The sequence below is a fragment of the Condylura cristata genome, unplaced genomic scaffold (genome assembly GCF_000260355.1).
Source record: "Condylura cristata isolate star-nosed mole 26May11 unplaced genomic scaffold, ConCri1.0 scaffold00041, whole genome shotgun sequence".
In the NCBI taxonomy this organism is placed as follows: domain Eukaryota; kingdom Metazoa; phylum Chordata; class Mammalia; order Eulipotyphla; family Talpidae; genus Condylura; species Condylura cristata.
Window position 1 is genome coordinate 2,343,195 of NW_004567142.1, and position 20,825 is coordinate 2,364,019.

General features: G+C 52.9%; 1 protein-coding gene across 1 annotated transcript; it reads left to right on the top strand.

Moving 5' to 3' along the window:
• Positions 1-3,550: 3,550 nt before the first annotated feature.
• Positions 3,551-14,990, top strand: CBLC (Cbl proto-oncogene C, E3 ubiquitin protein ligase). The gene is made up of 12 exons (XM_012733484.1): positions 3,551-3,900; positions 5,920-6,066; positions 6,281-6,437; positions 6,688-6,809; positions 7,868-8,005; positions 9,603-9,690; positions 10,256-10,387; positions 11,487-11,648; positions 11,916-11,996; positions 14,568-14,686; positions 14,790-14,858; positions 14,968-14,990. The coding sequence occupies exons 1-11, from the start codon at positions 3,551-3,553 to the stop codon at positions 14,797-14,799; spliced, it is 1,506 nt and encodes a 501-aa protein (XP_012588938.1). The 3' UTR covers positions 14,800-14,858; positions 14,968-14,990.
• The last annotated feature ends 5,835 nt before the right edge of the window (positions 14,991-20,825 follow it).

Sequence of the window (20,825 nt, forward strand, 5' to 3'; positions counted from 1 at the left end):
TCTTAACTATTCTGTCATGTTTGACCTAGATTTTTAAAAATAAAGCAGGAATCCTTCTCAGTCCAGCCTTTTTCTTCTCCACATTCTGCATTAATGTTCGATGTGAACATGCTTGGTTCCGTTACAGGTGTCCTCCCTGGATTATAGATAGCTTGGACTTTGCAGGTTTTCTAAACTGAAATAGTGACATAGTGCTCTACCATGGGCTGGCTCTTTCTACTCATTATATTAGTTGGTTTTTTTTTTTTAAGATTGATTTATTTATGCATACAAGAACTGGGGTACAGGCCAGAGGTGCGGGGTGGGAGAGGATTCACCAGAAACAGAGTGAGGAGCAGAATAGGCAGGTTGACTGAAATCCACTGCTGAGAGGCGCAGCGGACAAGCCAGGAGAGGTCTGCTGCGCCCTGTGGGTCACCTTCCTGGCCAGGCATCCAACTCATGTTGCCATGACTGCAGGTAGTTCCATATGTTGTGCTTTAACCCATTGCGCCACCAGGGGGGGCCCTCGTTGTATTTGTTTTCAACTGCCATTGTAACAAAAGAACACAAACTGAGTGGATCAACAATAGAAATGGGCTCCCACCGTTCTGCAGACCAGGAGCTCCAGATGAATGTGATGGCCAAGCATTCTCCCTTAGGGGGAGGAGCCTTCCTTGCTCTCCTGCTGTTTGCCAGCCACCCTTGACATTCCTCGGTTTATAACCACAGATGGATCACCCCAATATCTGTCTCTGATACCCCTTCACTTTGTCCCTGTGTGGGTATCTGTGTCTGTGTCCAAATTTCCAGTCCTGTGGGGTTTAGAGGCCACCCTAAATTAGTGTGACCTCATCTTAACTTGATTGTATCTGCAAAGACTATTTCTAAATAAGGTGACATTCACATGCCAGTGGCTATGGGGGGAGGGGGGTAGCTGGGCTCTATTCAAGCCAGTACACTCATCATTACGTTTTTACTCATGCTATCGGCATGTATATCCAGTTCACTTATGTGAGCTGCTGTGTGGGTGTCCATTGTGAGAATATACCACAATGTATTCAGCCCCCCACTGGTGATGAATGCGCACCTTGTTTCCAACCTCCTTTATTTTGGACAAGGATATAATGAACATCCCTGCACATGTCTCTTGGCATTTCTTAGGGCAAGATTTTTCAAAATGCCTGACAAAACCCATTAGTGGGCTTTGAAGACTATTTAGTGGGTTGCAAACACGATTTTTCCTTTAATGAAATGAGATTAAATAGAAGATCTTAGAGCAGCTGCGCATAGTCAGGGTGAGGAGTCTCCTGTGGAACTCTGCGCTTTCAGTTGTTTAATTAATGTCCAGAAGTGAGCAAACGTATTTACAAACCAGGACTCTGAAGGATATAACTGGTGATGAACTGGCCCTATGAAAGGTTTGATGGGAGCTGTCAAATTATTCTCTAAAATAATTTGCCCACATCCACCAGGTCCTCCTCAGCACTTTGGCATAGTGAAAAATGTGATTTTTTTTTTTTTTTTTGCCAGGCCAGTAGTTTCTGGAGGAGAAACTGAGGTTCAGATAGGGCAGGAACTCAAGGAGTTGGGGGTGGGGGCAGACACCAGAATTCTGACTGAAAAGATGTGGTCTCGGCATAGTCTGAGATGCAATGTTCAAGTTTCCAGAATTTCAGGGTTCTCCAATTCTAAGAGGTGGGAGGTATCAGCTCAAGAAGGGGTCAAGTACAGGGCCCTCCCTGGTGGCACAACAGGTTAAAGTGCAGCACGGTGAAGCTATAGGCAGCCACTTCAGCACGAGTTCGATCCCCACCAGGGAGTGGCCCACAGGGCATGGTGGATCTCTCCTGTCTCTCCGGCTGCTCCCCTCAGCAGTGTATTTCAGCAGAGCTACCTGTTCTGCTCCCCACTCTGTCTCTGATGAATCCTCTTACCCACCACCTCTGGTCTGTACCCCAGTTCTTATGTGTATAAATGAGTCTTAAAAGTAGGGGTAGGGAATCAGGTGCAAGAGGGGAAACTCCCTCCCTCCACCTCAAAGGGGTTTTTGAGAATTTAGTGAGTGAAAAGGTAAAGGCTATTAGCAGTTGCTTTTTTTTTTTATCCGATTTTCTCTAGGTACCCACGTGTTTGCGATCAGAACTTGACACAGATGCCCAGGGGCATGGATGCCTGAGAGAGCCTGGGGCAGCCCACCCACAGCGCCCCCTGGTGGCTGCCCAGCGGGCAGCCCTGGGGGAGCTGAGTATAGACCACGCTCCAAAGCCCAGCCCCAACGCTCCACCCTACCAACCCCGCATGGGGACCCCCATAAGGCCCCCCACGCACACCTACTTAAACTGCGGCTTCTCCCCTCCTCTTTGGGCCTCGGAGTCAGCCCTTTGGACGCTCCTTCAGTACCCTCTTTCTGAGGCACCCAGGGATCTAGTTACACTGTGCCTTCCTTCTCCGGTACAAAAGGACCTGGCCACCCCCCAGGCCGTTCTTCCACGAAGGTTCAGCTCTCTGACCTTTAATCCACCACGATGTGATCCAGATCTTGAGCCCCGAGCTCGAGGTCCTGTAACAGGGTGGTCCCCAGGAAAAGGGAAGGTTCCAGGTTCCCTGCCCCCTCACAGGAGGGTGGAGCTGAATAGGAAGAAGAATCTAGAGGAGACTGAGGACGAAGGAGGCAGGGCAGAGAGCAAGGAGAGACCTGAGGGAGGCCCGTGGAGCAGGGAGGGGTGAAGAAGTGGCTCTTGTTCCTTGGTCCTAGACTGGTTGAACCAGATGTGGGTGAGAGACCCGTGGGGGGTGACTATAGCAGTGATTATCTTGATTTTGATTTTGCTGTATTCTTCCCAGACTTATCTGGCCATTTCTGACCCTTTTCTGTGGGGCCCTGCCAGAAGATGTTTCAGATTTGTGGCAGCTTTCAGGCCTTGCTTTGGGTCAGTCCCATTTTGGTGGGCTTTTTTACCCACAAGCGTATGGATAACTTTGGGTGTTTGATTTAGAACCTATATTCTTTGTCTTTTCTGTAGTGCCCACTAATTGCACTAAAGTTCCTTTCCATAAAAGGTCTTACATGTTTTGTCTTGATGAGGTGGATGGCAGAACCTATTCAGAGCTGGCAGGTTTGGGGTGCCCCTCTCCCTGCCCTGCAACAGTCTCAGCCCCATTTCCCTGCAGGGTCAGCTAGCTAAGCTCCCAACCTAACACCCCACCACCACACACTGACCTCCCAGATTTTCTCTACCCCTCCTCCACTGAAACTCTGGTACCCAAGCCTCACCTCCCTGGAGGGCTCTAGAATCCTGCCGTCTACCTCCAGCCCTCACCCACTCAGATGTCCTTTTCAGTCGCTCACGGAAGCCCACCCCATGTGACATTTGAACCCCAACTATAAAGAAGCCAAGGTGCCTGAGTTCCAGCCCCTCTTCCCCTTTGAAACACGGGTCCCTGGGGACCCTTCCCGGTTCCCAGAGCCCGCCCCATACCTGTCTCTCTCGGTCCCGCCCCCATCCTGGGTTGGGCCAGACCGCGCCTTCTCCGCCACACCCATCCTGCTAGGGCAGCTGAGGGACCCATGGCTGCCGCGGCTGCCGCGCGAGGCCGGCAGTCCCGAGCGAACCGCATGCTGGGCCGTGCAGTGCGGTTGCTGCAACGCCTGGAAGAACAATGCGGGGATCCCAGGCTCTCCTTGAGTCCCCCTTCTCTGAGGGACCTGCTGCCCCGCATGGTGCAGCTGCTCCAGGATGTGGCTCACACCTGGCGGACGGCCGGAGGCGGCCCCGAGGGTTCCGGTGGTGCCTGGGACTTTCTAGTTATCTACCTAGCCAACCTGGAGGCCAAGGGCAGGCAGGTAGGGGCATTGCTGCCACCCCGGGAGCGAAAGATGGCCAACGACGAGCTCTTCCGGCCAGGCTCCAGCCTCAGGTGAGCTGTCATCTTGTCCCAGAGCAAAGGTCAGGAGTGAGGCCCAGGTCTGGCTCCAGCCCCTGCTCCTTACCCAGGAGTCCAAACCCCCAGCCCCTCCTCCCTCAAGCCCTGGAGTCCAGGCCCCCAGCCTTCCTCCCAGAGCTAACTCGGAAAACTGGCCCTCCCACTTTTTTCCTTTCTTGCATACCTGTGTCCTCAGCCTGGTTTCCTCTTTTTGGCCATTCAGCATCCCCCTTCTGACTCTTCCTGTCTCCCGTAGCCCTTAGGCAATCATCCTGGGTGTGTGGGAAGCCTTGGGAGCTTCCTGAATGAAGGGCTTGATTGACAACCCTGGAGAAATTACTCATGCAGCCCCCCTTTACTGCCCTGGGGAACCCACAGGGACCCCTTGGACTTGAGTGTCTAGGGAACCACTAACTCCAGACCAGCGGCTGTGTGCAGGCTGCCATTGGGTTCTGAACTGTGGGGAAGGGACTGCTTGAGTGACAGGACCTAGGAGGTTTGAGGGCAAGAGCTCAGAAGGAAATCTTAGCCTGTGGCTCTCTACCTTGCCAGGCAAATTATTTTGTGTGTCTCCTTAATTTCATTCTGAAATGAAATGCATAGGTTATGTAGCCTATCTACCCATAATCCTCAAAAAAAAAAAACTCCCAACCCTGAACTATTATAAGGGGGTTATATAAAGAAATGTTGGTTCATAATAAAATCATCTGGGTTTTGAATGAAAATGTAAAACAACAATAGCGGTTACCCTGAAAGGCAAAATTAACTAGTGAGAGCTTGTACCCATATGTAGAATCTGGATCATATGGTCTTCCCTTAGGATCTGTGAGAGTTGAATTTCTGTACAATCAGCATACTTTAAAATGTACACCCCAAAATGCTTTTGTGGGACACATTTGGAGTCTAGGTTTTTTACAAGTTTCCACCATCTTGAATGTGAGATAGGACTTTGGCAGTTGAGCGGGATGTGGGCAAATCCAGCAAGAGGGGATTGTCTCCTCACCCTAATCAAGTAAGTTTCTAGAAGCCCATTAGGAAGGTGTTTAAACAGCTTGGAGAACACTGTACTGGATTCAGATGGTTCTAGAAACTAGGAAGCTTAGGAGCTTAGTGTTCCAGAGTCCTGGGGGTTCCAGCAACTCCTGGAAGGAGATTCTAGGCCACCACTCTCCACTAAAATCTAAAGCAAGGAGCTACAAATGTAGTTTTTCTTTTTCTAGTAGAGTACAAAGAGTTTGTTAAGTGAATGAGGTTTGATAACATTTTCTTTGAATCACTATATCCACTATATTAACATCTCAACCTGTAATTAGTATAGAACAATTATTGAGATCGAACACACCTTTTTTTCCTTTGATACTAAATGTCTGGGCTCTGGTATTTCCCATGTAAATCCTATCTCAGCTCTGACTAGTGCTTGTAGCTGAGTGGTTGTAACACAAAGGGGCTGCTTAGAAACTGTCAGCTTCTAGAAGCACCAGGGTCCTGATCCGAGTAGTAATAACATCACTAGCACTGTGTGCTAGTGTGTGCTTGGAAGGCATGTGAAATCCTCCTGGCTCCACCCAAGGCTGGGGCAGTCCTTACCCTGGAGTTATGATGCCCATTTCACAGTCAAGGAAACTGAGGCCTGGGCAGGCACTGGGAATTGCTCACAATCACACAGCTCAGTTTCACTGCTGCCACATCCCCGTTAGTAGGTCAGGGAGACAAGGGTGAGTCCAGGAGTTCACCAAAAGGGTGCTCACAGCTCCCCTTGTCCTTGTATCTGACTAGGCTAGGGCTTCAGGCAGGGGCTGGGTGCTGTTTACTGGAATATGACTGGCATAGAGGGCGGCACCCCCTTTCCTACCACAGACGAGGAAACTGAGGTTGGAGGAGGAGGCAGCAGGTCTCCAACTCCGACCCTGCACTGAAACCTTCCGGAGGGTCTGGGTGCCCTTGGGGATTCCCCACTGAGGGCAGCAGTGTCAATGGAACTCCAAAGCAAGGTGCTCACTGTCCACCCTATAGGCGACAGTTGGCCAAGCTGGCCCTGATCTTCAGCCACATGCACGCCGAGTTGAGCGCCCTCTTTCCCGCTGGCAACTACTGTGGACACACGTACCAGCTCACCAAAGCCCCAGCCCACACCTTCTGGAGGGAGCACTGTGGAGCACGGTGAGCCAGTACCCACCCCTGGGGCCTACCTCCTCTGAGCCTCATCCTGCTTCATCCCTACTCTGTCCAAGGTCCCCAAACCCTGTCTCCCAGCCCTCAGGCCTCCTCCCTCAAGCCCAGGGGAGCCCCGGCCCCCAGTGGTGTCCTTCCTAGAGATGCTCCCCTCCTAGGCTTCCAGAGGCTTCAGCTGCTTCTCCTCACCCCCTCCACCCAGGTGTGTGCTGCCCTGGGCCGAGTTTGAGTCTCTCTTGCGCACCTGCCACCCTGTGGAGTCAGGCCCCACAGCCCTGGCCTTACGCTCCACCATGGACCTCACCTGCAGTGGCCACGTGTCCATCTTTGAGTTTGACATCTTCACCAGGCTCTTCCAGGTCAGAGAAAGCCCAAGCTGGAAGCTTAGACTCAGCTGGGAGAAGAGCTTGGGGGCCTGGGCCCCTGGGACGGAGGGAGGAGGGCCTGGGGTCCCAGACTCCTAGGGCCTGGCAATGGGAGGCTCTGGAGTCTTCTGTGTAAAAGGAAGCAGCCTGAGGCCCACCGCAGAAGGGCTGGAGCCCTTCTTTACTATGAGGTGTGTGGGTCACTTCCTTGGTCCCTCCCTTACCCAAGTGTTACCCACCCCAGCCGTGGCCAACACTCCTCAAGAACTGGCAGCTCCTGGCAGTCAACCACCCAGGCTACATGGCCTTCCTCACGTACGATGAGGTCCAAGCACGACTGCAGGCCTACAGGGACAAGCCAGGCAGGTAAAAGGGTTGGTTTAAGGAGGTGGACTTGGAGGCTGGGGGTGCTCATGAGTCTGGGTCGAGGCTTGAGGTGTGGTGGAAGCCCAAGAGGAAGACCCAAAAGTCCGAAGTACCTCAGGCCCCAGAGAGCCGAGAACTCAAAGGTGGAATACTGAGTACCCCATGCTCCCCACCTCTTGTCCCAGGACCTCCTGAACGACATCTGACCTGTCCTAGGACATGGTCCATTTCTGATCAGTCAGAGTCCCTGTTCTGGGTCCAGAGGTGCTAGAGGCCTGGACTCTGGGGTCTGAGGGAGGAGTGGGCTGGGGTCCTCACTTGCTGGGGTAGGAGACTGAGGAACCAAACAACTGAGTCCCCAAATTATTTCAAACTAAGAGTTTTGAGCCCTTGGGTTACCCCAGAAGGATAATGATTGAGGGACTGACCTACATGAAACACCAAGAGGTAAAGAGAATAGGGAGGGAGCCTTTGCAGGACTGAGGTGCAGTCTGCCCAGGACAGGAGTATATTAACACTCTTCAAGTTAACTTCAAACTGGTTTGAAGACCAGATGTGGGGTTTCAGCATCACTGGATCCAGGTGCTCAGGAAAGAGTTCCTGTTCATCCATGTGTCTGCTTTCCTCTGTGTTAACTTCCATCTCAGTGAGGGTATCTCCTCCTGGTGACAAGAGCTCTCTGGAAGCCCCAACTGTACCCCTTACCAGCTTAGCATCTTCTAGAAGCAAGGTACCTTGCTTTGGATATTTCTAGTCCCAGGATCGACTCCCATCACTTTGGCCTGGGGTCCTGAAATGCACTGATGGGCCCAGCCAGAATTAGCCTTCTCTAGACTCCAGTAAAGGACAAGGAGCCAGCAGGTAAAAGCCTAGAGCAGGTAAAAAATCCCCTGAGTGGCAGAGAGGGATGTAGTGCTTCATTACCTGAGAGTGGGAACCTGGGTTACGAGGGAGGAGAGATTTAGACTCCTGCACCCCCAACAGAATGGGGGCCAGGCTGTCCCAGAGGGAAACCGGTGACCACTCCCTCTCCCCACCCCTCCTGCCTCTTCCCTCAGCTACATCTTCAGGCCCAGCTGCACTCGCCTGGGGCAGTGGGCCATTGGGTATGTGAACTCCCAAGGCAACATCCTGCAGACCATTCCTCCCAACAAACCCCTGTTCCAGGTGCTCCTAGAAGGACAAAAGGAAGGATTGTGAGTACCCATCCTGGCAGCGGGGGCGGGGCCACGAGGAGAGGCCCTGTCACAGGAACTCCCATTCAAGGAGCACTACCCACGACCAAGTCAGGGGCACCAAGGTCCAGCAGCTGGGTGAAACTGTAGTGTTCCAGCAGGTGGCAGACAAGGGTCTGGAGGAAGGGGCACCTTTTCTAATTCTATGGTGCTACTCTGAGTGAGCACACTGTGTGTCTGTGTGTGTGTGTAAGGGGCACAATCCCAGCGGCTCCATTTCAGGGTCTTGCATTGAAGGATTTTGCTTCTCGATATCTATCTTCTGTCCTAGAATCTAGATTGCATGAGCAGAGAGAAATCTGAGCAAATGGCTAGAGCCGGTGTTTACAGCCCATAACTGGGACTTCCCCGGACCTCTTTCAGAAGCTGCTTTGGGCAGGAGGTAGGGGGAGGGGAGGTAAATGAGGCTCCCTGTTCTCCTCGCCTTTAACCAGAACCTTCTTAACAGTCATTTTTATTGGACAGATGTGATGTGAGATGACTGTTAAGATGATAAATTGGTATACATAGATGATTGAATCATGACAGGCAATAGATAAACAGGCAGGCAGGCAACCGACTCTTGCTCTTGCAGTAAAGTTACTGCAAAGATGGGATTAGTTAATATTGAACACATCCAGGGTATGCAGTATAGTTTCCTGCAAGAATCTGGTCACACAATTTTTGTCAAGCAATCACTACATCGAAACCTTTATGTGCGTTTCTGTTTAAAGACACCTAATTTTATACACATATCCATTCACATTGACCTCATGGCCGACAGCATTATAACTCATGCCTGGACAGAGTACATCCAACACAGATTTCCTCCATAAGGTTCATAGGCCTTTTGCACTAGTCAGCACCATGCTGGGGTGGGGCGGGGTGGGGGAGCATTTAAATCAGCAAAGGCATCAAGTACAGCAAAAATGCAAAAGAAGTGGCATTAGATTGGCTGTGAAAAGGACCCTGGTTTATAGTCTGAGAGCTGAATCAAGGCCAAGTGTGGCCATGGTCAACCTCAGCTGGGAGCCTGCCTGTCAAGCCACTTGGGTTTTGTGGCTGCGTGAATGTCTAGGACTCACCGTGAACGTGCTGCAGGTATTGATTTGGGGTTACAAATATATTTTAACAATTAGGCAAATTTGCAACTACCAAATCTATCAATAAGGGAGGTATAGCATGTGTATAGAGAGGTACTATACACACTATTATACCCCTGTTAACAACTGAGGACACGGAGGTACAGAGCCCCCCAGCCACTTGCCCAAGTTACACAATTACTGAGCTAAAGAGCTGGAGCTTGGAGCTTGAAGCCAACAGCCCGGCTCTGCATTCCGGACCTCTGCCATTGTCATATCCGAGTTCCCGGTCAGGTTTCACTGGAGAAGAGGATTCCAGAATTAAAATACGTGTGAAGACTTGTGTTAAGACCTGCTGTTCTGTCTGAGGGGGTCACAGCTGGCCCTAGAGAGTCCCAATTTGAGGAAAGGACCCCAGGGTGGGCCAGGAGTATACTTTCTGGTCTGGGGTAGGCAGGCTGGATGGACCCTCAGCTGCCTCTCATTGCTCTGCCCAGCTACCTCTACCCAGATGGGAGGTACCACAACCCCGACCTGAGTGAACTCTGCCAGACGGAACCCCATCAGCATATCCAAGTGTCAGAGGTAAGGCCAGGCCTCCCCTCTGACCCCTGCTTGCTGCCAGAACCACCACTCCCTCTTTAGAGGCCTTGAGTTTTTGTGCTGGCCTGGTGGCTGTGTGACCTTGAATAAATCAGTTGGCCTCTCTGAGCCTCTGTTCCTCTGGAAAACACAGCTCTTGCCTCCCACTCCTGGCTATTCATAGATATTAAGCCAGGAAAAGATGCTGATGAGATCATCAGAACAGTAATGCCCTTAAACATTCATCATCCACAGCCGGGTGAGAGAGAAATGACCAGTTTTTCAGTGTAAGTACAGCCCTGACAACATTCGGGTTATACTTATACCGACAAGGTAGTTGTTTATCTGGCTGTCGTTCCTAACAAGGTACCCCGTGCATATTTGCTGAATCTGGGAACTGGGAGTGTAGGACAAGTCCCATAACAAGGGCTCTGTTGGAGAGGCATCTGGACATATGGCCTTGAACTTGACAGGGTGTTTGGGGGCTGACATTGAGACTTTCTTCCTGTGACCCGACTTGCACCCCAGTGATTGATACTGTCCCTTCCTGTCCCCTCTTCGCTGCCAGGAGCAGCTGCTGCTGTACTGGGCCATGGACTCCACCTTCGAGCTCTGCAAAATCTGTGCAGAGAGTAACAAGGATGTGAAGATCGAGCCCTGTGGGCACCTGCTCTGTAGCCGCTGCCTGGCCGCCTGGCAGGTAGGTCGACCTCACCCTGCCTGCCCACCCTACCTTCCCCTCCTGTGGGAAAAGCCCATTCATCTCATTGATCAGATGGGGAAACTGAGGCCCAGAGATCTCCAGATTCTCCATCTCTCTCTCCCCCTCCGGTTACATTATGTTGCAAAATGCCCCTTTCTTCCCTCACTGGGTGGGTGGGGGGGCTAATGGCTTCACCTCTCAGAGCCTTGAGAAAAATGGCCCCCCAGCCCCCAGGATCCATGCCCAGGCCCTGGAAGGAGGGAGCCCCTGCCTGCTATTGGTTTAGATCCTGACTTCAGTCTTTATTGTGATGTGAATGTTTGACATTAAGCTGTGATTACGGAGTCATCCATATCAAAGACATCCATCAGGAACAAACTCGGTGCCAGCTGTACCAGCAAAACAGTGAGATAAGCAGCCAGGCTGCCCCTACCCCTGAAGTTTCCCTTTAGAAAGCCCTGGGTGACCCAGATAACCTTAAGTGATCCCACTTTTTCCACCCCATGCTCTAAATCCACGCATATCCTTGAACTTCACCAATAGAGTGAACCCACAAAACCCTATCCAGCGCCTAAATTAAGGCGTCGCCCCAGCCCTCCCTTTCTCTAACTCACTGTGAGTCCCTGCCAGAGTTGCTACTCGTAACTTGTTCTTCCAAGTTCCCTGAAGATTGTTGCTGAGTTGTCCTGCCATTCTGAGAACTACAAGATCTGGACTTGTAGCAGTGACCGTAATTCTTAGCAACAAACCTGGACCTGAACCTTGTATGATTTTATAATGCAAGGTCACGTCAATAAAAAAGAAAAGAAGCCCAAAGGCCCTTCCAGCGCCAGCAGTGACCCCGGAGGTAGCAGATAGAAACAGTATCCCTAGCTGAGACTTCACAGCACCCAGGCACCCCCTCTGTAAGCCCCACCTGGCCTGGGCTCTAGCCCAGTCCTCCACCTTCCCATCCTGCACCTCTTCCCAGCTTCCTCTTTAGGACGCCTCTCTGGCTCTCTCTTCCCCACCTCACTCTCTTGGAGATAAAGGTCCCTGGAGTTCCAAGGACCTGGTGGAGACAGGGCAGCCCTGACCGCACTCCCCACTCCCCCAGCACTCCTACAACCAGACCTGCCCCTTCTGCCGCTGTGAGATCAAAGGCCGAGAGACTGTGAGCATCCACCAATTCCCAGGGAACTCAGTGGAATCCAGTGCCACCGCTGACGACCTGGGGGACAGCAGTGGCCAGGAGGAGGGAGAGGTGGATCTGGGGCAGGTAAGCAGGGTCAAGCGCGAGGGTCTAGGGAGGAGAGGCTGGACCTGAGCCCCTGGGTCTGAGGGTGGAGGAACTGGAACCTTGGGGTGGGGGAGAGGAGGATGCTGTTGACAGGATCCTACCGGTCTCCAAGGCTCTGGGGCTATGGTTTTCTCCAGCCAGAACCATTCTGAGGACTTTTTGTTATTCTCCATTCTACTGCCAGGTCTAGAACAGTCCCTGAATACTGGTACTTACCACCCTATTCCTAACCTCTGTCTCTCCTAGGTCAGCCCCACAGCACCTCCTCTCCCGCCTCGGCTAGATGTGTCCCCTGGGAAAACCAGAAATAAATGCCAGTTGAAGGTGGTAAGTCAGTTGATGGTCTGAAGTAGTTGGCCCTGGTCTCCTTCAGACCAGAGTCCCTAGCCTGGCAGGGGCTCAGGGGTGAGACCTGGCATTCACCTTAATACTCAAAATCTACAATCAGGCAACCGTCACCTCTGTGGCCACTTCTCTTTTGCCTTCCCTTACTCACTCTCCCTCACTGGCTTCTTGGCTCTCCCACCATCCCAGACCTGTCCTACCCCAGGACCTTTGCATTTCTGCAGACCTATTCCCTCCGCCTGGATCACCTTTCCCTAGGTGCACCTTTCCATTCTCTCCATAAGAAGGTCCTGCTGGCACCCAATTGAAAATAGCCACCCTGCTCTCCAGTGCCCCTGCATCTGCATGGCCCTCGTCTTCTGGCAGAGGGGATGCTTCTGGTGGTTACCTGTAGCCATCAGCAGATGATAGCCCTCCAGAAGGTCAGGACTTTGTCCTCTTCTCTGTTATATCCCTAGAGTCTAGAACAGTGCACAACATATAGTAGGTACTCAAAAAATAATTGAATGAATCACTTCAACTCAGTCTTCCCAGCAGCCATAAAACACCAAAAATCTCTCCCCTCCTTTTCCGGAAGAAAAAAAGCTCAGAGAGGTGACGACAGCTACCCAGATCCAAGAACCTGAGAAAGGACCTTAGAGACCTGCCCCCATCATCAGCTTATTTTATAAGTGAGCTTTCTCTGCTCCCACCCACCCCCCACATATTCTGGGACCCTGGTATGCCGGCGGGTGCTGATCTCTGTTAGTATCTGGACTGAGTACACACCAGAGTCAATCAATACTGGGCAGTCTTCAAACAAACAGCTCAGGAAGTCCGGGAACATTATTCGACCACAGCAAACAAGAGAGCTGGCAAGAAAGGGGGGTGGGGGGGGGTTGGCGGTGACACCAGCCAGGGAAGCTAAAAACAGATCCCGACCTGCAGAGCCAAAAGCAAATGGGAACATTAGGAGGCACTCAGCCGGCTCCCCAGGGCCCAGAGGGGGACACGGCCAGAGGGCTGGCTGCGGGCGACTCCAGCCAGATGCTGATCTGATCTACCTCGCCTCCCTGCGCCCTCTGCCTGGCAGACCCTTTCCTCTTCTCCCCAAACCCTGCCTGATTCAAATTCCAATCAACACCTACTCCTTCAGCCTTCAAACCTGTCACAGACCAGACAGCCCTGGGTGAGCTACTTTAACGCCAAGGTGAATGCCACTGTGAGGATCATTATAACCCTGACTGTGTGCCTGGCACTGCCTTTGAACCCATTCTGTTCATGCCACCCCCATGAGGCAGGTCTCCTAGAAGCCCCCATTATATGGAGGGGGACATTGAGGTACAAAGATCCGAAGGTCACACAGCTCATAGATGACAGATTCAGGACTAGAACACAGGCCCCTGGGCCTCAGTTCCCTTGTCTGTGAATGGGGATGTGGGCAGTCCCCGCCTCGTGGGGCTGCTGTGTGTGTGGAATGACCAGGCCATGTTCCCAGTGGCACTGTGGCTGTGATTGGCACAGGGTGCTCCCCTGGCCTGGGAATGCTCCACACTGCTGGTCTCCAAAGGAGAAGCCCCCCCCCAGGGGTGACATCACCACCCAAGGGACCCAGGCACCTGGCCTCACCTGCCCTCCGTGTCTCCATGGAGACTGGAGTCCAGTGTGGCACACCCCCCACCCCGGTTTTGATGATGTCCACAAGATTGGCTCCCTCACCTCACCTCTCAGACATCCCCAGGTCCCAGAACTCCAGGAATTAAAGTAATGTTCCCTCTACCAGTCGACCCCCACCACCACACTACACAGTCTGGGGGTCTGACCCCTCCCTGGCTCTCCAGCTTCCACCCCCGCCACCCCACTTCTTTCAGCAGCAGAGAATCCCAGCTGTTCTCTGAACAGCCCCCAAGCCCACCACCACCACCCACCACGCACCTCCAGGACTCTGCCATGTCCTTGAGCTCAGGCTTCTCTGCTCAGTTGTGCCCTCCTCCAAGAGCCTGCCCTTGTGTTCGGTCACTCACACATCCCCGTCCCGTCTCAGCTCTCAGGACACCTGCCACGCACTGGGGTGTGTCCTTGGCATGCACTGACAGATCATGATAAGCCTCTCACCCAGTAGACCTATCAGCTTCCTGGAAACAGAGTTGTCTCTTTAGTTCATAGCTCTCTCTTCAGACCCCAGAATAGTGCCGAATGTGCTGTCGATGCACAGGGAATGTTTATGGGGTAAGTGAGTGAATGAAGGGGCGGGCAGGTGGATGAACAGACAGAGGCAGGGGTAAGTGGGTGGATGTGTGGATCATTAGGTGGGTGGGTGGGTATATGGATGGCTGGACAGATGGATCAATGGGCAGTGGACAGATGAGTGGATGGTGAATGGACAGGAGGGTTAGGTGAGTGGGTGAATGAATGGGTGGATGGGGGGATGTGTGGATGAATGAATATCAATGAAATAAAACTTCTCCCCACTCAAGTCAGAGGTGCTAAAGACAAAGCACGCGTAGGAACAAGACGTGAAATGTGGCACCACTATAACTCTGCAGTGACATCTCTTCCTCTCCTCCCCTCCAGACACCACCTATGGTCCTCCCCAGACTTCGGGCCCCATTTGCCTTGCCAAAATTTAAGACTGTGGCCACAGCCTCGTGGGTAATCACCTCCAGCCCCCAGGCCCAGGAGGGAGCCACAGGGTAAGTGGAGAAGACAACTGGGGCCAAGATCTACTGGCTCTGAGGGAAAAGGGGTGAAGGTCCTGGGAAACCAACAGTCCCCCTCAAACTCTCCCCATTGCAGAAACTCCTAAAGGGAAACCACCCCCAGCTCCCCTGGAGGCCCAACGGTGGCTGCCAGCCCGGAGGCCAGGTGAGATCCCTGGCCCACCCAGCTTCCCGCCCATGGTGGGGCCTGCCCACCCACCTGCCCCCCGCCCTGGGGCCACAGTCTCTAAACCACCCCTCTTTCCTCTTCACAGCCACTGAGATTTGCTGCTCAAGGACACCCAAGGGGCTGGAAGGGGTCTGTGAAGCAGAAATAAACTGCCAAGCCTGATCTGTGTCTGGTATGTGGAGAAATTTCAGGGCCACCAGGGGGAGCCAGGCATCAGCTCGGGGTCCCTGAGGCCCGACCCCCACCTGGTTAACCCAGGGACCCCAGACCAGAGAGCAAAGAGCCCCAGCTCCCAGATCCCTTGTCTCCCAGACTCTCACACCCAAAAGTCCTGTCCTCCTCATTTTGGAACCCAGAGTCCCCGTTCTCAAAAAATCTGGCATCCGACTCGTATACCCCATTGTGGCAAAAAAAAAAAAAAAAAAAAAGCCTGGGCCTAGACCCAGCTGCCCAAATTCTAACCCCCAGTCAAAGGCAACCCATATTTCCGTAAGAGTTAAGCACCCTCGTTGTGCCACAATTTGCTCTCAGCCCACTCTCCTCCCTCTGCTTCTCCCAGAGTAACTGACTTCCAGTGGTTAAAATCGAGTTGGGGAAGTGCCTCCCCACCTTGCCCTAATTCTAGAAGGACCCAAGCCACCCTCCAGCTAAGTTTATACCAGTTAGTACCCCCTGTTTAAGCCAGCTGGCATCTCCTCTGCTCCTGCCCTGCGCTAGATGGATGATGATGATTCGTGTCCTCCCGCCTCCCTCAGTGAGGGACGCCGCCCTGTCCCCATAGAATGACTTAACCAGAATGGCCAGAAACAGGATGGGGGAGCTCAGGGGTCTTCAGGAACCCAAAACTGCAGCTGACCTGGTCTAGGAGGTCAGGGAGGGTTCCGGGAGGAGGGGGCACCCAGCTGAGACTGAAAAGATGCATGAAAAGTGTTCCAGTGTAAAGGGAGCTTGGAAGCAGCCACCAGATTGAGTTCCCAGCAACAAAAGCCGCCTCTGGGGCAGAAAGGGAATGGATGGAAAGGTTTTGGGATCACTCACTGAATCCCAGGGGTGATTAGAGAACCAGGATTGTAAAGTGATCAAGAACACTGGCAGCTGGCCTGCCACTGTAGCCCAGCCACAATCACGCCACAGAACCGGTCTGATGAGGGTACTCTGGTGCCCCAGTGACCACCGGGCACTAATCATCTTGCTGCCTCTGCTGCCCCAGAGACAGGCTGTGTCTGCTTGCTGTTGCTTAGAAGAAATCTCACCAGACGATGCTGGCAAACAACAGCAATGGTGTTGTTATCTCTCATGGTAGATGCGGGCCAAGATTTGGAAAAGGGCTCAGTTGGAGGATTCTGGCTCGGGGCACAGACAGTGCAATCTGTTGGTGCTAGGAGCAGGTGAACAGGCGATCTGCAGTCCCAGATCGCCACTGACCAGTTGGGCTTCCCACAGCACAGTGGCCATTTGGGAGCCAGGGGGCTGATATGATGGTCAAAGCCTCCAGGGACCCAGGCGGAAGAGGCAGGGCCTTTTCTACCTAATCTTGGAGAGTCACACTGTCGATTTTATGACATTCTATGGGTTGCAAGCAAGTCGCTAAACACCACAGGTTTAAGAGGAGAGGACTCAGGTCCCACATCTTGGTGGAGTCAGCGTCAAGATCAGATTGAATGGAGAGTGAGAGGCTGTGGCAGACATCTTTGGAAAACCGACTGTGTTGCGGGGGGCTGTGGAGGAAAGGGGTAGGTGACCCTGTCCTGCTTCTCTAGCATTATTAGCTCCCGATTGTCGTCCATCCGTCTGTCCACCCGCCCATCCTTCTTGTCTATCCACCCAGCCGACAGTCATCCACTCATCCACCTACCCATCCATCAATCCATTTGTCCACCCAGTATAGCACCATTTGACAAGTTAGGTCACCTTAACACCAACCTCAATCAACAGAGGGCTTTCAAACAGCAGAATTTTTTCTAAATATGGGGAGGGGGTGCCAGTGCTACCCAAAGCTCCCCCTAAAATGTCCACTATAGTCCATCGCATTGAAAACATCACTATGGGGCTTCCCTGGTGGTGCAGGGGGTTAACTCAGTACTAGGAAGCTCTCCACAGCCACAGCAGCAGGAGTTGGATCCCCAAACCGGAAGCTGACCCACACGGTGTGGCAGACCTCTCCTCGCCCTCCCTCTGCTCCCCTCAGCAATGTCTTCTAGTCAATCTGTCTGTTCTGCTCTCCACTCTGTCTGGTGAGTCCCCTCACCCCCTACACCGCTACCTGTACCCCAGTTCTTGTATGCATAACTAAATTAATCTTTTTTTAAAAGAAAACATCACTGTGTACCCTTTGCGCTATTTTACATACTCATTCTCCCAAAATGTGCATCTAAATTCTCCCTGCATAGCTATCGCCTTGCTCAGACCAAAAATGCATTCACAGGAGCCCCAAAGACGACAAGCAAACAATAGTTATATTTTCCCAGGTGCAAGTCTGGAACCACTGGGGAATAGCCAGTTCCCCTCCAAATGTGTCAGAAGCTATGAATGAGCCTTAAAATTCACCATCCCATATTGTCTGTAAAGCAGTGGGATGGCGGTAAGAGAGATCAGGCGAGTTCATTAAAAACGTGTGAATGTGGACCTCCTTGGTGGCCCAGAGGGGTGAGTTCTCAAAGCTAACTTCAGACTTCAAAACCCCTCAACCCCCCCCACCCCCTCCACGGAGCTGACCCACAGGACACAGCAGACCTCTCCTGTCTCCCTGCTACCAGCCTCAGCTGCAGATTTCAGTAGTAGATTTCAGTAGATCTGCCTGTTCTGCTCCCCACTCTGTCTCTGGTGAAGCCTCTCACTCCTACACCTCTGGCTTATACCCCAGTTCTTTTACAAAAAAAAATTTTTTTTTTTAATTTTTCAAAAATGTGTGTGAGTGGCCCTCCCTGGTGGTACAAGGGGTTAGGATGCAGCACTGCAAGCTGGCTGCAGCCCCTGCAGTGCGAGTTGGATCCCTGGCCCTGCAGGTGATCCACATGGTATGGCAGACCTCTCCTGTCTCCCCGCTGCTCCCCTCAGCAGTGTACTTCATGGAGCTGCCTGTTCTGCTCCCCACTCTGTCTCTGGTGAATCCTCTCACCACCCTGCACCTCTTCCTGTACCCCAGTTTTGTATGCATAAATACATAAGTCTTTTTTTAAAAATGTGCGTGAATGTTCAATTCCAAAAGCAAAGAGGAAATGGAGAAGTAATTCATTTTTACTTGGCTTTTCCTGTAGTCACACACTGTTCTAGTCACTGGAGAGACTGTGAACAAAATCACCTGTAGTTTATGTTCTGTGCAAGAGAAAAAAATGGTGACAGTGATGGAGGCTCTGGGATGAAAATATAGTAAGAGAAAGCCAGTAAAAGTGCCTGGGTGGGGGGGTGGGAGGAGTCCCATGCCTGGGTGGGAGGAGTCCCATTTTACATAGCCAGTCAAGGGAAGCTCTTTGATGAATTGATGCTGGAATGGAGATTTGCAAGTAGGTGGGGGAGATATGCCCTAGCAGAGGGAAGAGCAAGTGCAAAGTGCCAGAGGCAGAAGCGTGCCTGGCTTGGAAGAACAGCATGGAAGCCCAGAGGTCAGGCTGGCCAGAGCAGTCAGGAGAGAAAGAAAAGGAAAGATGGGGTCAAGGAGGTGACAAAGGCCGGATGGGGGACCTGTGAGTCATAGAGGAGACTTTCGATTTCAGTCAGGAGGCAGAAGGGCCAGGGCAGAATCCTGAGCATGACAGTGACCTGGGCTGACTCACACTTTAATAGGATCCCTCTGGCTGTTTTGTGGGAATAAATTGTAGAGGACAAGAGCAGGTGATGTTAAGGAACTGGTTTCTGCAAGTCTGAGGGGCTGAGGCTGGTATCCGTGATTTCTCTGTGCACACTCCATCCATTCTTCTCACCCAGGACCTCAGGGATCTTAGGACAGGTAGAAGAGGCCACTTCATGGGGCCCAGCCCAAGCAATAGGGTCAGAAGAGCTGGGGAGTAGGGGGTACGAGGGGTCCAGTGTGTAAGCTTGCTAGGGAGCTCAGGGTTGTCTGTGAACTCTGAGTGAGCATGTGCATCGCTGTGATGAGCCAGCCTGAGAGGAGGTGGCAAGTTGAGCCTAGGGACTCCTAAGTCTGAGCCTCACAGACCTTCTCCAAGTGTCTCCTTCTCCAAGTGTCTTTTTTTTTTTTTTTTTAAGATTTATTTATTTATGCATACAAGAGCTGAGGTACAGGCCAGAGGTGCAGGGGGTGAGAGGATTCACCAGAGGCAGAGTGGGGAACAGAACAGGGGATTGACTGAAATACACTGCTGAGGGGAGCAGCGGGCAAGGCAGGAGAAGTCTGCTGCACCCTATGGGTCACTCCCTGGCTGGGGATCAAACTGCTACCGTGGCTGCAGGTAGCTTCATAGTGCTGAGACCTAACCTCTTACACCACCAGGGAGGCCCCCCAAATGTCTGTTCTGTGCCTGGTCTGGTGCTGGGGATATAGCGGTGATGAAGGCAGCTGAGCCTTCCCTCACAGGTTCACAGCAACAGTGGGGGCAACAGACACACCCCCAGACATGAACAGGGCTGAGGTAAGGAAGTACAGAGGGACACCCCACCCAGCCAGGAGGCAGGGAGGGCTTCCTGATGGTGAGGCTAATAGGAAAAGGTCACCTCTCCTGGCATAATAATTACTGCCCTGTGTCAGCAGTGATATGGTACCCTTGACCTATCTGACGGACACTCCCAGGCTGACCTAGAATCTAACTTCCTTCTGTGGCTCACAGAAAAGCCCCCTCTTAGCAGAGACCCCCAGTCTGATCAGGGAGCTGGGGAATCTCTCTCAGCTTGACCAGCCATTCTGACCAATGTCCAGGGCCAGCTTCTCTGGGGTAAGCAGTGAAATCTCCCTTCCTCCCCGCCCCCAACACCACCCACCACTCCCCACCCCCACACATAGCAGCCCATCAAACCAGGCTTGTGAGGAGCCTGGGGCAGTCAGATCTGTGTCCCTCAGACTGACCTGTGACCCTTCCTTCTGACCCCTAACCAGGCTCCTCTTCCCTCTCCTCAGGTGCCCTGGCTTGGTCCCTCCCCCACTCACCTGCTGCTGCCAGCTTCATCTTTTCCCCCTCCTCCTCCCCTTCCCCAGCTTGGGAGGGAGTGAAGGGGAGAGGGAAGGAGGAAGGGGGGTGGCATTCCTGGGATTCCCTGGATGGGGGGGGAAGAGGGAGGGCCCTCCAGAGGAGTGCCAAGGAAAAAGCACCCTGCAGCCCCCCTATTACAGGCACCTAGGCAGAGCTGGGGTTTGAAACCTATTAGGAAGAGATTGAACCCACAGGTTCCAAGCCACTGGGCAGACAGGAAAGCAGCTCTGAGCCCTGACCATAGGGACGGGCTTCGCAGGGCCGAGTGGGAGAGGCTTTCCAGGCCACTGGGCAAGCAGACTGTGGGTGAGCACAGCCACCCAGCCACCTCGCAATGGTAGACTGGGAAAGCCCAGCCCAAGCCACCACTGAGACCCTGGCTCACTGATTTTTCTAAGGAAGGCGAGCACAGGACACTGGTCAGACTGGTGACCTGGGTCATACTGGAGCCAGCCAATGCAAGCCACTGGTCAAGGTGGGAGGCCCTAGTGAGCTGGAGAGAGGTCAGGTCCTACCGAGGGTAGGATGGGGTCAGCTGGGTAAATGGACAAATGGAAGAAGCAAATCCATGCGGCTGGTATAGTGGGAACAAGTCTCCAAGCCCCTGGTCAGATGACGGGGAGCGGTCCGCTGCTGTCCAGTGAGGTCACAGCTCAGGACACTGGCTGGACTGGTCAGTCTGGCCGCAGCTGCAGGCTCTGATCTTCGGAGCCCTGACGGGACTTGGGGGCAGAGGGAGCCCAGCTCTCCATCGCTGGGAGGTCTGCTGCGGGCAGTGGGAGGTCCTGGCCCCGCGCCC

Bases quoted from the DNA above. Each gene is read 5' to 3' on its own strand.
- CBLC (XM_012733484.1), top strand. From the start codon at position 3,551: ATGGCTGCCGCGGCTGCCGCGCGAGGCCGGCAGTCCCGAGCGAACCGC. The intron at 6,810-7,867 runs GTAAAAGGGTTG...CTCTTCCCTCAG, and splicing joins TACAGGGACAAGCCAGGCAG to CTACATCTTCAGGCCCAGCT. The intron at 9,691-10,255 runs GTAAGGCCAGGC...CTTCGCTGCCAG, and splicing joins AGCATATCCAAGTGTCAGAG to GAGCAGCTGCTGCTGTACTG.